Raw genomic sequence first — 19,731 nt, forward strand, 5'->3', positions numbered from 1 at the left:
TCCCTAGTAGTCAGTGGTCAGGGAGGCTTGATGCATGTGGAATGGGAAGCATGTGTGTTTGTCTGACACCAGAAGTAACTCTCCAAGCCTGAACCAATCGCACACTCCTGCTGTCAAGGAAGCACACGCTAACTGTCCTAGCTCTGCTGCCAAAGTGTAATACTCTGGGTGGCATAATGACCCTCTGTTGCAATGACAGGGATGAGCTACAATGTGCCGTGCCTTACCGGTTCCACATCTAAATAAGTCATGTGCTCCTGCAGATTCGGACTCAGCCCTTCAACTCCTGAAGTAACGTCTTCACTCGCATACAAGAAGTGGGGTAGCGTGATATATACTGGCTTTCCTTTGGAGGGAGGGAAAAGAAACAGTCTGTAAGGTCAGACTTGAAATGTCTGCTGTGCCTAGTTAACAGGACCGAGAGGACTGTTTTCTCGCTTTCCCACATAGGCATGTATGCTATCTGTAGACATCATGTGGACACTCACTGCATAAGCTCAGCAGACGTGGCGGTCACCTGAGACAACAAGCGTGCAGCTTCCTGCGAAGGCGGTAGAGCAGGGCTGTGGGCTGAGCACCAAGTTCTCAGGGGCTGCCTTCTAGCAGAGGTGGGGTGAAAGGCAAAGCATCAGAAGGGTTCGAGCAATTCCTGCCAGGAAGGAAGCCTTCAGAGAGGAATTTGGAGTGGGGGACATGTGCAAAAGCCAGGAAACTGCCAAAGCAGTGGTGCTTGGGGAAAGGGGAAGGAGGCACAACCGCCTGGAGAGCCCTGGAGGGCCATACTGGGCTTGGGGCTGATGGGCAGCCTGTTCTCTGGTGCACAGTGTGCAGCTCTGACATGGAATTACAGTGGACAAGCTGGATGGTCAGAAGGGCAAAGGATGCATACAAGAACGACTCCCCTCTCTGACTCCCAGCATCTCTTGGACACTCTGAGTCCTGGTTCCTTTCCTGTCTGCTGCAGGTAATCCCCCATCAGAGAAGAAGAGATGTCCTTCTCCCCTTTTTCCTCCTCTGGCATGCTGTACCCTCTCAAGGGCTACTGAACCCCCAGGAAAAGTTACATTCTCAAGGAAAAAGTTACATTCTCAAGTTACATTCTCCCTTAGCAATCTGACCAAAGGAAAGGATCCAGGGCTTAGCATGATGCTTATGTTTTAAGAGGCAAATTTAGTGAGCTCTGTTTGCTTCCTTCTCCCATTCAAGCCATGGACCTTTCTTCAAAACATTCTTTATTGACCAAAGTGTTTCCCAGAATTTATTTATTTATTTATTTATTTAGTTATTAAAACATTTTTTTGATTCTTTGAACATGCACAGATCAGTTTGTTGAACCCAATCTAGTATTCCCCTCTTTATGAGCATGCCTGGGCCCCATCCCTTCTGGTGGGGCCTTCTGAAAGGGAGTATGCCTCTTTTATGCATGCCAGTCCTCTAATCTGACCACTCTCCTCTGCTGGCAAAGCTTCATGGGATGAAGAGCCATGGTTATCCCACCTGAGTCTGAGAAACACCCCTGCTCCAAGTCCCTTCCTGCCAGCTGTACATCTTGCTTATTCCCAGAGACTGCCTGACCACCTGGCAAGTCTGGCCTTGAGAGAAGCACCTCCGTTTTTCTCATCACAACACCTTGGATTGGCCACCCACAGTCCAACCAACCCTTCCTCTGCTCCTCCTCCTCTTTCTTCAAGTCCAGATCAGCATGCCCTGGGACAACACAACTGTCCTTCTCACTCCCTACAGCTGCCGCCTTGTGCCACGGCAGTTCTGACCTGTCAACATGCACCATGATGCTCTTGCACTGGCAAAAGAACATGCAAAACATGGAGAAGCTGCCTCTCATGCAAGCCTCATTTCAATTTTGCATCTCCTGAGTATGGACTTGCAGCACATAATCTCCCATCATTGCAGAAAGTTCTGCATGTCCTTAGGAGCAATATTCATGTGATTTCAGCACAGTACTAAAGGCCTGTTTTGTTTTTTTGCTACTTGTCTGCTTTAGTTCACCCATTTAGTTCACAACCCTGCTGAGAAAAGCTTCTCAGCACAAAAACTGCTGCTTCTCTGATGCAGAGCAGGAAGAGTATCAAGGGCTAGTTGAAGCAGGAAGAGTATCAAGGGCTAGTTGAAGTTCCTCTGTGCTTTTGCTTAGCAGCCATTTTTAGCTGTCTAGCATCTGGGGGAGGGAAGGAGTCTGGAGCTGCTTCAGGATAGCAGGTGAACTCTGGTCTCCTCTCCATGCCCCTGAAACACCTCCTTTAACTCTCATCTTCAACTCTTGTCTGAGGCTCTTCTCTGTTTTGAGAGCACCTCCCAGAACACTTCCTCTGACATCTCCAAAACTGGGGGACAGTCACACCTCCAAGCCTGGAGGACTGTCTCTGGCCTCCGAGCTGGGAATCTGAATTATTCTGGGAGCCCCTACAGGACGGTCCCCCCCACCGCATTTTTAAAACCAATTCTTTTAAGGCAGTTTTCAACAACGCCACAACAGCAAGCATGTGGAAGTACAATTTAAAGACTCAGACTTTAAAGTGCAATTGAAAGACTTCTAACTTCACATAAATTAGCACTTCCCCAGTGAGGACTTTACCTGACTGGGATGCTTCTACCAAGAAAGGGAGGGAGGGAGGGAGGGAGGGAGGGAGTCCTTTCCCTTGTGGTAAGAAAACCTCACTTCTGAAGAAGGCATGGTTAGGAGAAGGGCTTTGGCCAATTACCTTTGTGTGTGGGCTAACTGGTGTGGGTTGTTGTGCATATTTACAAAGCTTGCGTAGTCTATTTGGACAAACACACACGTTCCAAATGCTGAATGAAGCACTTGGTGTATCAAAGGTTATCCAAATGTGCAGCAAAGATTCGACACTGGGATGCAAGGATGTGATAAAACTTGATGCTTCAAGAGCTCCTACTTGCAATCTGGTACCTGCTTTGCAGGAACTGATGTCCAGTGCCCCAGCTGATGTGCAGTCCCTGGATATCTCTCTCTCTGTGCAGAAGCAAATGTTTTCAGGAACCTCTCTTGGAGATGCAAAAGCAGCTGGAGGTACGATGAAGCGATAGAGTGTGATGTCCTTCACAACTTGCTCACTGTCAAATAGGCCGTAGATTGACCTGGGTAATAATGGGATAAAAGGACCAGATTTAAGGATCTGTCTATACGTTTAAGTGGCAGTCACTTCCCTTCAAGCACAGCGTGGCTTCAACAAGCCTGAAAGTATTACTTGGTGTTTCAACCAGATTATGGTTCATTTTTATACCTCCCTTCAGTAAAGATTCCCATCACAGTTTACAGGATATACAAAGAAATTAATGCAAAGCTAAATGTGTGAAGGCTCATTCTGATATCAGCCCATGAAAAAGGCAGAAATAAACTTAAAAGTAGATAGAAACAATTGGTGCTAGTATTGCACCCAGAAGACTTAGAAGTATAAGAGGTTTTTATAAGGGCTTCAAAAGGACACAGTAGACTTCAGCCAAACCACTTGGAAGAGACTATTTCATAACTGGGGTGCCACCACTAAGAAGCCCCCATACAAACAGAAGTCACTTTCTAGTCTTAGCTTGGGTCTCTGGTTTTCTGTGATTTTCTTCCTGAGACACTGAAGAAATACTGCCCCAGTGAAATTACTGAATATTGGCAGATTCCCATGCAGTTAAAATGTGAAGGCCTACAACGTCCGGCTATGGTGTTGGGGTTCTTCAGGCCTCTGAATTTTTGCCTTGTAGTACTGGGAGGAGAGGTAGTTTTAACTAAGAACCAACACAGCAGTCATGACTGGGGGCAGGGACACACCCTCCGGCTGCTGCCGTTAAATCTGGCGGCACAAAATATCCTGCTCCAATCTCCCACGCTGTGGCTGTTTTAGTGTTGACAGTCTGGGAAGTCTGCCAGGTAAATCAAATAGACAGAAACACATCCTGATGCCCTTTACCTGCAGATATCAGAAGAGAAGAAATACAGCACTTGTTCCTTATTGAGAAAAGGTGGGAATGACGCCCCATCTGCAAACGGAATCAAAGGTGGAAGAAATTAACTCAGTGGTGTATTTATATTTATTTGGGCAGGTAGAGGAGGGAGGGAGGGCAATGGCACTCTGCTTGCATGGCATTTCATGAGTGTGGTGGTAGTATTTGGAGGATAAATGCAGGCTGACTGGAAAGGAAGATGATCCATCCCTGTAGCCCTGAATATAGAGGAAGAGGCCATTGGGTGACTCAGCACAGGCATCCAAGGAAAAACTTTGCACCAGAATGGAAGGGCCACCAGATCCACACCAGGACATAGAAAGATATTGAGATATCAGAAGTTTCATAAGCACAACTAGTTGCCAAGTTCCTAAAATGAACATAATTTTACTCTCAAGTTGGAGTTCTGGCTATTTACTTGCCTAAAATATGCTCAGTGCATACCTTTGCACAACAGCAGGACTAATTATTAACATCTAGAGTTATGGTTCCTTTTCCCATGCCAATTCCAAGTGATTAACTATGCTTATTTATTAATAAGCATGAGATAGTATAGTCTTTCCTGATCAACTAAAAATGTGAATCAGCTGAATTAATCTTTAACAAAGTTCTTGGGCACCTCCTAATGCTTATGGCTTCCTATAGGTAAGCCCCACAGTACATATGCCTTAAGGGGGGACTTGGCTGCCCTTGGGTTCTATGCAGCTTGAATTTGCAGGGGTACTCACTGTTCTACCTCTTGGGATAACCTTGAGTGCAATGGGGAAAGAGCAAATGCCAGACTAGGAAGAAAGATTGAGAAGATTCAAGGCAGACATTTCCATTCTATTCAATGATTCAAGGGCTGGCATAGCTGCTCCAACCCTTGAAGATTCTAGTGTTCAAGGTGTGCAAACTTTCAAGCAAGCCTCTTTGATGCACAGATCAATTCTGCATGCAGAGCATGGCACCGCGGTACTACAAGAACATGATCTTTCCATAAATCTACTGCTCCACCTTCCAACTGCAGAGACCAACAAAGGACTTCATGATGCCCAAGGAATGAAAGGACCTTCATTAGATGATTACATAATGGAAGAGTGGAGCCTTCATATGTATGCTGCATCATATTTATTTATTTAAAACATTTGTATGCTACCCAATTGTGCCACAGCACTTCTGGGCAGCTCACAATTACAAAAAAATAAAAAAATAAAACCCACAATAAATACCATATGTAAGAATATGCTCAGTGGCAACATGGGGGTACATCTGTTTCTACCGAATGGCAATATATATCTTAACCTATTGAAGTAGTATAAAGGTAAGTAAACAGAACACTAATTGTACACTTGTCTTTTTGAAGCTGAGATTAGCTACATAGATACGAGAGCTGGTATCTGTGCACGCTTGCACACTACCTAGTGATCTCCTCAGTATCAGAAAACCAGTAATGGTAGATACTCAAACACCTACCTGTACCATTGACCATATTGCAGTATTGATCCCAGTATGGAACGGTGCTTTAAAACAAAGACAAAGATGATCTAGATCAGCCCAGGCCATACAGTGTTTTCCAGACAAAGGTCTGTCTAGCTCAACATTTCACTTTATCAATAGACAAGTCCAATGTATGCCAAGGACTTTTTTTTCTAGAACAGATACTCCTATGATGTTAATGATGTGGCTGTCCCACCCATTCAGCTCTAGGAGTATGCAAGGCTACTGGGACTGCAGCCAGGCTGAGATTGGGAAAGGCATCAGGCCTTTGTCATGAACCCTTGCCATGTCCAAGATACAACTGCACAGCAATGGCGATGGAACATTTGTTTTTAAAAAGGGAGGAGAAAACTATATTCATTCTGACTCCTTTAATGTCCTCATATCCATATCACATTCCATAGCCATTTGGAATAAGGAAATGCATCTCATCCTTCTCCTTTAATAAAGGTTTCTTCTGAACATACTGTCCTGTAGTTAGATGCCACTTCAGCTACCAGCGATCATGATACATTTAATTTCTGTATCACCCAATAGCCAAAGCTCTTACAACAGCTTACATCACAGACAAACCAATACAACACCATCAACTGATTCCAAAATCAGAGGCACTATGTGTATGGACAGCAGCTGCTGGGGAACTTAGCCAGAACTTGGGCAGCTGCACTCATATTCTATTTGCGAGATCCCGTGTAAACAGAGTGCAGGACTAGATCCAGCATGACTTCTCTTATGTTCGTGTATCTTCACAGAGCACCCTTATATTTAGAAATGCAGGAGGCCTTATTCCAAGGAGAGGAGTGATACCAGGAGTCCTGGACTGGCACTGGGATAGGTTTGGAGGAGCATTGGTGAAGTGTACAAGAGCTCTTTTCTGCATGAACTGAAGTACATTGTGACCAGATTTGATAGGCTGTGAATTCATAAGCTCAAGATTCATCTCATGTCTATCCACCCATCCCCTAAGAACTCATTCCCCTAAGCCATTTGACTTCCTTTGTTCAAGGCTAAGCTGAGAAATAGCAACCTCCCCCACAAGGTCAACCAATCCACGGACTTGTATTTTCAAATAGACGGTACCTTTTGTTTTTGTAACTTTGGATTATTGCTGTCTTTTCAGTGTCCTCCTTCCCAGTGAAGACTCTGTAGGGCCCATCAAAGGTTTCATTGTACTTTTAGGACACACACGGGGGGGGGGGGGAGACAGAGAGAGGACATACGCAATTAGTTTTTAGTTCAGTAATAATGGAGAAACATCCATTTCTTCTTGACACATGATTTTGGAGGTTGGACTCTAAACCAGCATTTAAAGTCACAGCTCTTAAGGGTAGGAAGGTGTGTTTGCATAGACTGAAGGCAGGGCAGCAGATTATCTTCAGGAGACCATCATGTAAAATGGCATGATTCTTAAACCAAGAATTTGCATCTTTTAAGCATAAGATTAAAAGTGGAGATTCGGTTAAAGTCCCACATCAACATGATAGCACAGAGGTAATGAGTACCACAGACTATTCTTTCTCAGGGGATGAAGTCTGTAGAGAGACACAAAAGTCATGTTACTCCAGGGACTTCTGGAGTTGATTTTTTTAAAAAATTGCTAAACTAGGTACATGCATAGCTTATGGCTAAAAATACATTACTTTAAATACATATTTGCAGTGAGAAGTTCTTTCATTTTTAGATATAGGGGCATCGGAATCCCAGCATGAGGGTAGCAGGGAGTTTTAAATATTTGGATCAGGACCTTTGTGCCTAGGGTAAAAAAAAAAAAAAAGGGAAAACACACATAGTATGTGTTTTAAGTAAAGTCCATCCAGTTACTTGTTATAAGCATATGGGGTTTTAGTCTCTAATCCTAGTCTTTCTAAATTCTAATGGCCTTTAAAATAGATGTGTTTTTTCTACTTGGCATGGTTACAAATGATTCGAGTTCTCCATGGGATGCATACATACAGGAAGGAAAACACCGACTGTGGTTGGAACATCTTTCTTAGGGATGCTTGCCAAGAAAGGGTCTTTGTAGCCCCAGAGGATCTCTTTCACTGATCTGGTCTGAAGGAGCTTCGATTTTGATGACACAACGAACATGTTCATCAAGGCTTGCACTAACGGAGTCGGATACAAAGCAGGTGCAGCCTGGAACAGACAGAAATGCACATTGCCCATGACTTAGGAGATGACTGCAGTCAATACAAGTATACAATACTAGAAGAGCAGCTGTAGGTACAGTTTTAGGGAGGCTGGATGTAAGATGAAATCGTTACAAGATCTGGGAGTACTTGGGAAACTAGGATGGTACTGGCAAGGCTACACTGGTCCCAGCATCCTGGTTTCCTATGTACAACAGAGTTAGTTAAATAAAGAGGAAGACACCTTCCCTGCCTGCAAACTGAAACTCTACAGTCAGCAGGAGAGGAACAATAAGGGTTTGAGCTGATGGCACCAGCTACTAGTCACAAATAACAGGTCTTCGAATCCCAGTACTTTGGGGCAGGGATGTCGAAGTACAGTATCACAGCGCTGCTGCAGTGTTCACTGTTCTTGGGTACTTCTCTTTCTAGGGACAGGAAGATTAAGAATGTTTGATGGTGTTGGTGGGGCTTGGAAGGTAAAGCATTGCATGCTTGCTTGGAAACTGTTTGATACAGCTGGAGGCCTGAAATATTCATCATCCATCCTGCCCTATTGCACGGTCTGTAAATTTGGTGTCAGTTGGACAGAAAACAAAGCCTTAAGCTATTTTTCATGCATATTTGCCCAGGCCTAGGGGAAGGCCTTGGAGTTATCCTTCTGAGATCTTGCTAGGAATGTCTCTGTAATGGGCACCATTTTTATAGAAACCCTATCCACATCCACACATGGAAGCAGAAACAGGGGGAAAAAATCAACAAAAGTGAAGATATGTACCAAGTCCCTAAATTCTGATGTTCTTCCTAGATCATCTGGAAAATTGGCACCATGTGAGAAACCCGGAATAGACTTATCTATAACACGCATCCAAAATACATATGCTGTTTTTTAAATAGCCCAACTGGATATTTGAAACTGGATAGCTCTTTTTGTAACTCAGATGTTGAATCATTTGGATGGGCCAGCTACTAAACCACTTTCTGATTGGCTGACTAAACTGCTGACAGTAGAGACTGGGGGGAGGATTACTTTGATCTCTGGATAATTGGACAAAACCATTATCAGTCCCTCTCCCCCATGAATGTGGATTTCACTGAACTCAGATTCTCATGAATCATGAAACTCCCAAACTTTGTTGGGTTCTGGAACTGGATTGAGCTGAAAGAAAGGCTCCTTGGCAAAGGGCTCAGCTCTCTCCAGGTAGCTGAGAAAATACGGTGTTTCAGAGATTCATACTAATTGATGGCAGCCGACCCAGACATGGGAAACCCTTGGAAAGAAGAGCTTCCACCGGCAGGAAAAGATGTTCCCCTCCCCTTCTCTAACTCCCCTTTGGCATTTCATCCTCTGTATTTCTCCTCCCGGTTTTTTGCCAGATCCAGAGCTGCTGTACGGTGTGCATCTTTTTCCTAACAACTGTCTGCAAATATGCAGTGGGCTGTTGTCCTTTCTCAAACCCTCAAAACTGCAAAGGCTGTTCTTATACCACTTACTGCCACAATATTTATTCATCTGAAACTTGGCAGGTTTATCTCCTCAGAAGGGGCAGCTGACCCTGGATATTTCATCCAGTTCTTTCTAGGAACAAATCAGCATCAGCTTTCCGTTTAGGAAAACACAACAAAGGAGTAGAGTACCATTTTGTCTAGATATTGTCAGGCTTCATCCACTCATAAACAAATGCTGGTTGCAAGATTCATCCAATTTTGTTTAACAGCAGCAGCAAAAAAAAAAAAAAAAAAAAGTTACAGGCATTCAATTGAGTTCCAGTGAAAGTCAGTGGGAGGCACAAAGCTTCAGATTTCTGAATTGAGGTTCCTCAGATTTGGGCCCCAAGTGGAATCAGGTGGTTTTCCTAATCAGTCTGAGGCAAATAAGCTATTTGCCATGTCACTGAATCAAACCAAATCTGCTTGGTCACTTTGCGAATAAAACCCTTGAACATAAACTTGGATGACAACATAAACTGCAGGGCTTTGCATGAGGTACAACTTTTTTTTCAAGGCTTCAGTTAACATTTAACCGCTTTAGGTATGATAGGGTTTGCTGTCAGCTTGCTTTCCGATAATCTGGGAAAGAGAAAAGACCAAGGGTCGTCAAAATAGATCATAGCTCAAGTGTAATCTCAGCATTCCCTCTTTGTAATGGAGATAGAATAGATACCTCTAAAGCGAGAGCTCCAGTGACATTATGTATCTTCAGTCTCCAGGATTCGGGCAATGAAACCAGACGTCTCCGAAGGGAAGGCCCTTCAGCTGTTTTGAACTACAACTCCCATTATCCCTGGCTATCCACCATAACAGTTGACAGGATTATATTTCAAAGCAGTTACAGGGTACTGCTTTGGTGCAGGCTGGTTAAGTCAATACAAAGTTGTGTTTGTAGTGAACAATGTGCACAATCGCATGGACAGATTTCCTTTCTGAATACCCAGAGCATGAACTTTAAAATCCCTGATGCAATCTGTCAGGGGAAGAGTCAGGGAAAGGGGGGAGAAACCAAGCACCAAGCCTGGAAGGTGATATCCCTGGGAAAGAGTGGAGACAGGATAGCATGGGCTCACAAGGGCAAGGGCTTGCGGTTGTCCAGGATTTCAGGCATGATGCCCTTCTGAGAACAGGCACATCGCCTCTCTGCACTGGCCCCGTTCATTGCTACTTTAGTTGCTCAGCCAGGTGGGCAAAACTCAGGACAGGACAGCAGTTCAGGCCCTTAGCCCCTGCTGGCCTTGGCTTGGCATTTAAGTGGTGCCCTGGGAGCGCAGGCTGCATCAGGCAGCAGCAGCAGCACCTGGCTCTGTACGCAAAGTAGGTCTGTTTGGAGAGCGGCAAGAGTGCCTGGAGCTGCACACCTGAGCCATCTCGCTCTATGCCCCCGTTCCCTGCCATGCGGGAGTGGTGCAGAACAGCCCTGTTGCCCTCAGATATGTTGGCTACAACTCCCAGCATCCCCAAGCCAGCCACAAAAGAGCACATGAGAGGCTAAATTACAGGCTAATGCCACCATTCCTTTCCTTTCCTTTCCTTTCCTTTCCTTTCCTTTCCTTTCCTTTCCAGTGCACACATAGTTGAAAAACAGAGTGGCTACGAAAAGGAAGAACAGGAATTTGGGGTTAATGCATTTCTGGGCATTCAGGGGCTTCTGTGTGCATTAATTTGATGCACTTGTTGGTAGTGAAGCGGCTGTGATTCATCAACGCATGAAAAATGGTTCTCATTACGGTACTCATTAGATTCAGCCTGTCATCAGGTTGGCAATTGCCAATTCTATACGGGGAAATGCAGAACCAGACACTACTTTTGTGATATTTTAGCATCCAAAACTATTATTATTAACATGGTATGGTCAGATAATTTAAAGAACAAGAGAGAGGGGGAGGGGAGGGGAGGGGAGGGGAGGGGGAGAGAGATTTCACACCTTTGCATAAAGGGAGGCAGAGAAGGCAGGCATCCATATCATCTATGCTGATGCAAACTAGTATTCTATTGCCAGGTTTCCAGAGGACTCGGCAATGTACTTTCCTTAAGACCCACAATCTCGGGAGGACTGGGTGGGCCTGGAGATGCTGCTATACTGGCACTAATTGGCACATTGTTAGTAGCCTTTCGGGAAAGCCAACTACAGGATGGACAAGGGATTTCTCTGTCCCCAAAGGTTAAGGCAAGGAATGCTTGAAGGGGAGAGTGTGACCAGTTTCATGTAAGCTCCGCAGTATTTTTCAAGCACAGGAAGAAAGAAATGACAAGTGTCCTCTGGCCAAACCGATTAACTGCTGGGAACTGAGCCTGGCTGCCATATTACTGATCCGGTGTGTTTTGGAAGATGAGTGCATGAGAGAAAGCAATGTCCCATAACCCTGAAAACATGGTATCGCTGTGATCTTCAGACCCCTCCCTCTTTGTTTCCATCACTGGATTCACTTACCACAACAGCAAGGTTGACAAATGTGAAGTTGTCATCTTCCGTCCCAATAGACATGCTTGGCATAAAGTGGACAATATTTGGCTGCATGTAAGATATTGTGAAGTCAGGATGTTCTGTGATGTTTTCTTTGGCTAAGTATCGCACCCTTTGAAAAGGAAGACATTCCACATCAAAGTTAGCAGGTAAAGTAAAAGCAGGACCATTATAACTGGACAGACAAGCATTAATACAGCAGGCTGAATGAATTTTCTGCATGAACATTGGACTTTTCCTCTCTTCAGGGATACTTTTTGATGTGCTTCTGCTTATCATGACAGTGCCCAAAGCCTGCCATGTTCTCCTTGGCTTCCTCCAAGGACAGTATGAAATCCAAGTACATTCCAAATGCACAAACAGTGGTATCGGTCCATATCAACCAACTCGTTCTAGCAGGTTCATCTCTACTTGCAGCAGGACTTTCCTAAAATGAATTCTCATTCAATACCATTCAGATGTTGGCAGTGCAACCAGGATAGCTCGCAACAACATGGCACTGCTGAGGAAATCCATTCCTTCCCTGCAGATGCTGTGAGGATTGCAGTTAAGCTCAAAGGAAACATGGAAATCTGGGTACAGGGGTAAATTACATGATTCCCATGCTGATCAAATCTTCCAGTGCTACATTGCATGCACAGATAGGGCTTTTCTAGATGTGGTTTTGGATTATTCTCATCCCTGAAGTGTGCAAACAGGAGTATTAATCAAAAGGACTGCATAATACCACCACCAAAAAGTGGGCAACAGCTGCCCAGGACACGGAATAAGCAAGTCAAGTTGCAACAACCCAGGCTCAGGCTAGATATCAGGGAAGTTTCCTCACTGTCAGAGCAATATGACAGTGGAACCAGCTGCTTGGAGAGGCGGTGGGCTCTCCCAGTCTAGAGACATTCAAAGAGAAAGTGGACAGCCATCTGAGTGGAATGGTGTGAATTGGTGTCCTGCAGCAGGGGGCAGGACCCAATGGCCCTGGTGGCCAACTCTGCTTTTATGATTCTGTGCTGTTCTTATTGGCCTTTCTTCTGATGCTATCTTGCAATCATGGAAGAGGCAGCATTGAGAAGAAGCTCAAAGTGTGACTCCACATGGAATATTTTCTAAACTATGAACAACCCAGGTCAAGGCCAGGCCCAGGCCCAGGCCCAGGCCCAGGCCCAGGCCCAGGCCCAGGCTCAGCAGTTTTGACTGAGTTTTCTTTAATTTCAATGGAAGAGTCCTAAACATGGTTAATAGTCCTAGAGAAACCAAGGAAAAGCAAAAGTGTTAAATATGGGCAGGACAAACCTGCCCTGTTTCCCCTACTCTAGAAAGCATTAGAATATACTACATTTCAATTACCAAACAACATTTGTATGCAAAAATCTTACAGTTTAACCGTTACCTGCAGTAAAGGCTTTAAGATGCTGGTATGTTTGGTCTTTCAGAGCTTCCCATTTTGCTTATGTCCTCATCCCTTTTTGCCTTCATCATCCCCACCACTGGAAGGCAGCCCCCAAAACCCCAACAAAATAAAATTTGGCCCTCAGGCTGGACTTTCAGCCATCATGATGCATCCATTTCCTTGCCTTCCACCCTGAAAACAAATGCAAAGGTTCCTGAAGGCAAGGGAGAGATTTTCAGAATGCCTTTCTGCCCAGTTTCCAACAGATAGCACTTGGCAGGACTGTGTAGCTAGCTGATCTATGAAGCAGTATTGGAGCAGTAGATTGGCCTTTATTTTATATATATTTATATTTATATTGATGGATGAGATGAAGGTGGCAGGGTGGGGGGAAGACAAGGAAGAATGGTGAGTCTGTGTATTGTCCAAGCATGTGAAGTGGGTATGGAGCCTCATATTCATGGGTCAAATTCAGCCCTGCATACCTCAGATGGCCCAACCCTTCCCTTGGTCCTGGCTCCAGCTGATCATTTGGTTGTTCCTGGGCATTTGTGCAGCCACCCCTCTCATAGTAAGAGCTTGGAATGTCTTTCCTTAGGAATAAGATACTGATGGAAAGAGCTTTACAGTACAGTGATATTTTAACCCCTCCGATATAGCCCCTTTGCTTTTGACCCCACCCAGCACGGGACAATCATGCTTGGGAAAGTCAAAGGCAGAAGAAAAGGAAGACCAAATACAAAATGGATTAAATCCATAAAGGAAGCCACAACCTTGAACTTAGAGATGGCTAAGCAGTGCTGTCGTCTGAGGACATTTTGGAGGGCTTTCATTCATAGGGTCACTATAAGCCAGAGATGACTTGATGGCATACAGTCGCAGCTGCACTAGAATGTGCCTCCTGAAATGGAGGTTTCCCTTGGATGAAAAGAGTTTCCCAGCCTGTGACATAAAGGTTCAAATCAACCACAAGCAGCCTTCCCAAACCTAGTGCATTCCAGATATTTTGAACCCCACCTCCCATTGAGACTAATGGGTCCAAATCTGGTCCAAATCACCTGGGGAATGCCAGGCTGGGAAGACTACGCTAGAGCACAGTGGACTCATGCCTCAGTATTTGAGTTTGTCTGTCCACCAGCCCACCTACAAATCTACAGAGCAAAGCCAACTCACAAGATCTCACTTACCTGTAGGTGTAAGGACCCTTCTGCTCAAGTACTGGTTGCGATCCATTCTTTATTACAGCATCTGGATTTTGTACATCAAAGAACCAGAACTGCCTGTAGACTGCACTCCCTGGCACAACCCAGTTCTGATACGCAGTTGTACCATCTTCAATTACTACTTCCTGTAAAATAATTGAGTAAATAAAGAGGGGGAATGGTATTTTTGGTGACTTTACAAAATAAACATAGGCATGGGAACTTCGGCATATTTAAATAAGGTCTAGGACAATGTTATTCCCTCATATACAACAACCCCAAGAACAAAGACCTAAGGGTTGCCATGTACTTCAGAATGCTTTCCTCATTTTCTCAGAGTGATCTTAGCCAAAGTATCATTTCCTGAAAAACAGTATTTAGGCAAAGAGCTTCATATTTCAGTGACACTTTAACTAGAAACCATTTTATTCCACAGCAATACCTATTTGTGCAAAGAGACAGTCTCTCAGGAATCCAAACAGCCGGTAAAGTCAACCAAAACCATTCCACATTCCACAAGTAGTCCAGAATGAAATACTGACACCGAGAGTACACTGACCTGGACATACATCTTCAGCATATCCAAGGTAACTTAGCTGCTTGACCTTCTGTCAAGATACATCCTATGCATCCTGTAGAATATGCCCCTGATGTGCAATTGCAGTCAGTTTAATATGAACTAGCTGAGGCAAACTGCTCTTTCAAGTCTGAGCCCTTCATGAAGCACTTTGCAAGTGGATTCTTCTCCTCCCCGCTCCTTTTACAGTTTATATTAGGATCAACTGACTTCAAAAAGATTTCTTCCTGAAGAAATGTGCTACATTTTTCCTCTTTGCTTCTTAAAGTTATCAACACCTGCTTAACAAATGCCACAACACTGTAGCTATAGGAATCACTCACTGCCTACTTCCTTTCCAGACAATCACATGCACACACAGAGATGTAACTCCCCCCCACCCCATATTTCTTTAAATACAGCAAGCTTTAAATGAATTTTAGCAGCCAGCTGGGTCTTTTGATCAAGAAGATGTTTGTCCCAGGATAGAGATGGGCTATCTTTTGAAGCAGCCACATGCTCCTGAGAACTGCGATTGAAGGCGTGTGTTCTGAGAGTGGGCACTGAAGGGAGTGACCTGGTGACCCTCAGCTGCTGTGACGTGGGTCAGTTCATCCTGGATCTGGACTCCCAGCTGAGCAGAGCAGCAGAAGCTGTACCAGCTGGTCAAGGGAGCTTCCACGGAGTGGCCCATTGGGCTGAACAGGGGATTTTACAGGAGGGTAAAGGCGAACTTTGACAGGGGAGGTCAAGAGGAATCCCCTGAATTTTTCCCTTTCTTCCTTTTTGCTTGTATTTTGTAACACATTTATATACCACAAGTCTGCTGTTAACCTTTGGGGAAGTTAGGACAAACCACAGGCCATTCTAAGAGCACAAGTAAGTTAGAATCAAAAAGGGAATGGAGACTATGGAGGAAAAGACTCTCCAGTGCTGGTGACCTGCAAGGTCCATGCAATGTTTGTTCTCTTACTTGAGATCAGCCTGGTCTACACACACAACAAGTGCAAAGTAGTTGCCCCTTGGAAGAAACAGTATGAGTGTCCTGGAGCGATGAGTGTCCACCCTCAAGGGAATATGAGAAGATAAAGAACTCAGAGCAGTGGAAGTGCAGTAGCAAAGCAAAGTGCAGGAGCTAGCAGAGCAAAGGCAAGATGAGACAGAAGGGGAGAATCTTCAGGCAAGAGAATATGAAGTAGAGGAAACTCCCTGGAAAAGGATGACAGGAGCAGAAGACCTGGAAGATGCTCTGTACCAGGGGAAGCGGTGGAACTACGGATGCACTGGCAGTGCTTGAGGGTGGGACTGGAGGGCAGCCTGCAGAGGTAGAACTGCAGGGCACCCCATGCAACGGCAAGCAAGAGGCTGGAGGCCAGGCAGGCAAGGACAGTGATACTAAGGTCTACAACAAAGGAAATGAGCAACGCTTGTGCTGAATGAAAATGTACACATGTTGCAGAGACCCATGGACTTGCCAGGTACGCCGCCTCCCTGGTGGATCTATTAGAGATGTGAATGAAGGAAGAAACTGGAGGTGTGTCTTGATTCTAACAAACAGGGGTAATCTAGGGGACAAGGGAAAAGCGGCCAGGTCATACTTCATGGGTCCTCAAACTACGGGCCACGGGCTAGATCCGGCCCGCCATGCCCATTGATCCGGCCCGTCATAGCTCGCCACGTGTGCACGCACTGGTGAGGCACCGGCTTGCTCGCAAGGAGATCTTTTTGGACTTGCTCAGAGAAAAGGATCTCCTTGCAAACAAGCCGGCGCTGTGCTGGGAGAGCCTTTTCTCCGAGCAACTCCAAAACGATCTCCTTGTGAGCAAGCCAGCCCTGGGGCGCTGGCTTACCTGCAAGGAGATCGTTTTGGACTTGCTCAGAGAAAATTATCTCTACACACACACATACACCTGCCTTTCTGCACGTGCACCCCCCCCCCCCGCCCGCGCCCCCTGCCCGCACTGCCTTGGCGGCCTGCGCCTATCCTTGGCACCTTTCAACTGGCCCATATTCAAAAAGTTTGAGGACCCCTGTCATACTTGAATTCTTGATTCTAAAGGAAGTAAAAGCCAAGGGTAGCCAAACATGTATTTTAGGAAAGCCAATTTTAATAACTTGAGAACAGTGATGAGCAAGGTCCTGTAGTAAGTGACTATAATGTGAAAAGGAGTCCAAAATGGCTGGGAATTAAAAAGATAAAGACATTCTAAAGGCACAATTGTGATCAAGGAAAGAAAGTGAAAGACAGTGGAAGCAGTCAATGCAGGTTCACAAAAAGTTTAGTGAAGACCTGAAAACAAACAAAAATAAATTTTAAAAAAGGACAGGTATAAGGAAGTGGAAAGAAGACCAGATTACAAAGGAAGAGTATAGGCAGGTAAGCACAGAACTGCAGGGATGGTTTCAGGAAAGCTAAAACTAAGAATGAGCTAAGGTCAGTGAGGAATGCTAAAAGCAGCAAAAAAGACTTCTTCAAATGCGTGCATAGCAAAAGGAAAAGGAAAGAAATGGTAGCTCAGCAACTCAATGAGGACAGCAAATGAAAATAGATGACAAAGAACTAAGGAGAAATCTAACTGCTTGATTTCTCCTTTGGCTCAGTCTTTTCCTGAAAAATGCTCTATGTCCTCCTTGGCAAAAGGGCTAGATTGCAGCTTAAGCTTGATAGGCCAAGGAGCACCTCTTTACTTTCAACAAGTTCCACTCTCAGGGATCAATCAGGTGCATTTGCAGTAATAAAGTAAGTGGCAGAGGAACTCTCAGACCCACTGCCTATTACCTCTGAGAACTCATGGAGGACAAGTGAAGTACCAGAAGACCGGAGGAGAGCTAATGTTGTCCCTATCTTCAAAAGAGGAAGGGGAACAAGGACCCTGGAAATGCAGACCAGTCAGTCTGACATCAGTCCCTGGGGAAATTCTATAGCAGATTATTAAGCAGTCAGTCTGCAAACATTTTAGGAATAGTACAGCGATTACTAGAAGCCAACGTGGATTTGTCAAGAACAAGTCCTGCCAGACTAATCTCATCTCATTTTATGATTAGGGAAACTCCCTGGTGGAACTATGGGAATGCTGTGGACGTCGTATATTATGACTTCAGCAAAGTTTTTGACAAAGTAACCCATAATATTTCAATTATAACACTAGCTAAAAAGTGGACTAAATGAAACAACTCTCAGGTGGATTGGCAGACTCAAGGAATGCTTATCAATGGTAACCTCTCAAAACTGGGAAGAACTAATAAGTAGGGTTCAGTCCTGGGGCCAGAATTTTTCAACATTTAGATTAATGACTAACCAATGAGGAACAGTAGGAAATGCTTAGCAGATTTGGAGATGACACAAAATTGGGTGAGTTAGGTAATACCCTGAAAGAAAGTAGCAAAATTCAAAATGTTTTTCATAGGTTGGAGCACTGGGCTGAAACCAACAGAATTAAATTTAACAGGGACAAATGTCAAGTTTTGCCCCTAGGAAACAGAAGGTAAATGCATAGTTGAGATACTGCAAGCAAGAAGGATCTTGAAATTGTTGAAAACCACAGGCTGTATATGAGTCAGCAATTTGTTTTCGTGCAAAAAGGGCAAATGCTATTCTGGGCTGCATTAATAGAAGTGTCACTTTGTAATCACAGGAAGTACTAGTTTCCCTCTACTCAACACTGCTGAGGTCTCATCTTGAATATTGTGTCCAGTTCTGAGTACCATGGTTTAAGGAAGATATAAACGAACTGGAAAAGCTTCAGTGGGGAGCAACAGAAATGATCAGGGAATTGGAAACAAAGCCCTGTGAGTAGAGACTGGAAGAACTGAGCCTTGAGAAAGGAAGACCGAAGGGAAATATAGAAGCACTCTTGAAGTATTTGAAAGGTTGTCACTCAGAAGAAGGCTGGGATCTCTTCTTGACCATGTCAGAGTTCAACACATTGAATAAAGCGTTCAAGTTACAGGAAGCCAGATTCTGGCTGAATCTCAGGAAAAACATCTTAACTGTTACAGCAATGCGACAATGGAATCAGTTCCCTAAGGAGGCCATGGGTTCTCCATTCATAATGCAGCTGGACAGCCATCTCTTATGGGTGCTTTGATTCAGAGTCCTGCAATGAGCAGGGGGCCGCATTTGATGGCCTTATTGGCCCCTTCCAACTCTTCTAGTTTATCAGTCTGCGTTCTATGACTCTTGTCAATTGCAGTCTTTTTTAAATTTTTTCTAGTGTTACATTCACTTTATCCTAAATATTAAGGGTTTTTTAAAAAGTTTTCATGAAAATTCATAAGCGTCATTTCTCCCAATATGTGAATTATTAGCATTATTTTGACCTAACATGCTCAATTCTCCAACTTCTGAGTATGGGTTTTTTGGGGGGGAAATGAAGAATTTCTTTACAGAATCAAGAGCAGCACACATTCTCCACAGTGGCGCCCAGACTATGGAATCTGCTCCCCATAGAGATCTGATGTTATACATTTCTGGTGCCAGGTAAAGACCTTTTTATTCGACCATGATTTTTAATAACCAATGGTTTTAGATGTTTTAGGCTTTTCCCCTTCACAGTTGCACTTTCTATTTTTTCCTTCTTTTTCTTAAGTGTGTGATGTGTTTTATATTGTTTTAATAATTGACATTTTATATTGTACGTTTATATTTTGTAAGCCATCCTGAGTGCTTGGTGATAGGACAGGATATAAATGCCTGTAATAATAAATAAATTCTCAGATAACCAAGCTTCCACTCACATTTTGGTTCAAAAGTAAGGAATTAGGTGTGCTAACATGATAGGTATTGATTGAATAGCCTCCTCACTCGTCCCTAAGCAGATCTGGCTGAAATTTCACAGTAATCTCATTGCATGAAGATATCTGTGCATGGGAGGACAAGGAAGTCTGGCAGAAGTGGATCTTATTGTCCACTTAATCGCCTGCAAAGGCACTGACTAATTATCAGTAGCCTGAAAAAAGCAGGGGAAAGATCAGTGTGTTTTTGTGGGTGGCTTTTTCGTGACCCTGCCAAAAAGTAGAAGAAAGTTTATTTTGATATTGTAGGTCATGTGGGA

The 19,731-nt window shown here is 44.3% G+C and overlaps 1 protein-coding gene across 2 annotated transcripts in view; it reads right to left on the bottom strand.

Moving 5' to 3' along the window:
* Window positions 1–19,731, bottom strand: part of CD36 (CD36 molecule) — a 38,626-nt gene that overhangs the window by 8,965 nt on the left and 9,930 nt on the right. The window contains exons 1-9 of one of the 2 annotated variants that reach the window (XM_044423147.1): window positions 14,681–14,877; window positions 14,107–14,267; window positions 11,503–11,647; window positions 7,402–7,584; window positions 6,529–6,620; window positions 5,425–5,471; window positions 3,936–4,005; window positions 2,927–3,114; window positions 228–346 (exon numbers count right to left, since the gene is read on the bottom strand). In XM_044423147.1, the coding sequence (XP_044279082.1) occupies window positions 228–346; window positions 2,927–3,114; window positions 3,936–4,005; window positions 5,425–5,471; window positions 6,529–6,620; window positions 7,402–7,584; window positions 11,503–11,647; window positions 14,107–14,267; window positions 14,681–14,701 (1,026 nt within the window). In that variant the 5' untranslated portion in view covers window positions 14,702–14,877. Of the gene's footprint in view, window positions 1–227; window positions 347–2,926; window positions 3,115–3,935; window positions 4,006–5,424; window positions 5,472–6,528; window positions 6,621–7,401; window positions 7,585–11,502; window positions 11,648–14,106; window positions 14,268–14,680; window positions 14,878–19,731 lie in introns of those variants that run through there. The other variant, XM_044423146.1, reaches the window with a different exon arrangement.

Source organism: Varanus komodoensis, unplaced genomic scaffold (assembly GCF_004798865.1).
Source record: "Varanus komodoensis strain SLA01 unplaced genomic scaffold, ASM479886v1 scaffold13_3, whole genome shotgun sequence".
Classification (NCBI taxonomy): Eukaryota; Metazoa; Chordata; class Lepidosauria; order Squamata; family Varanidae; genus Varanus; species Varanus komodoensis.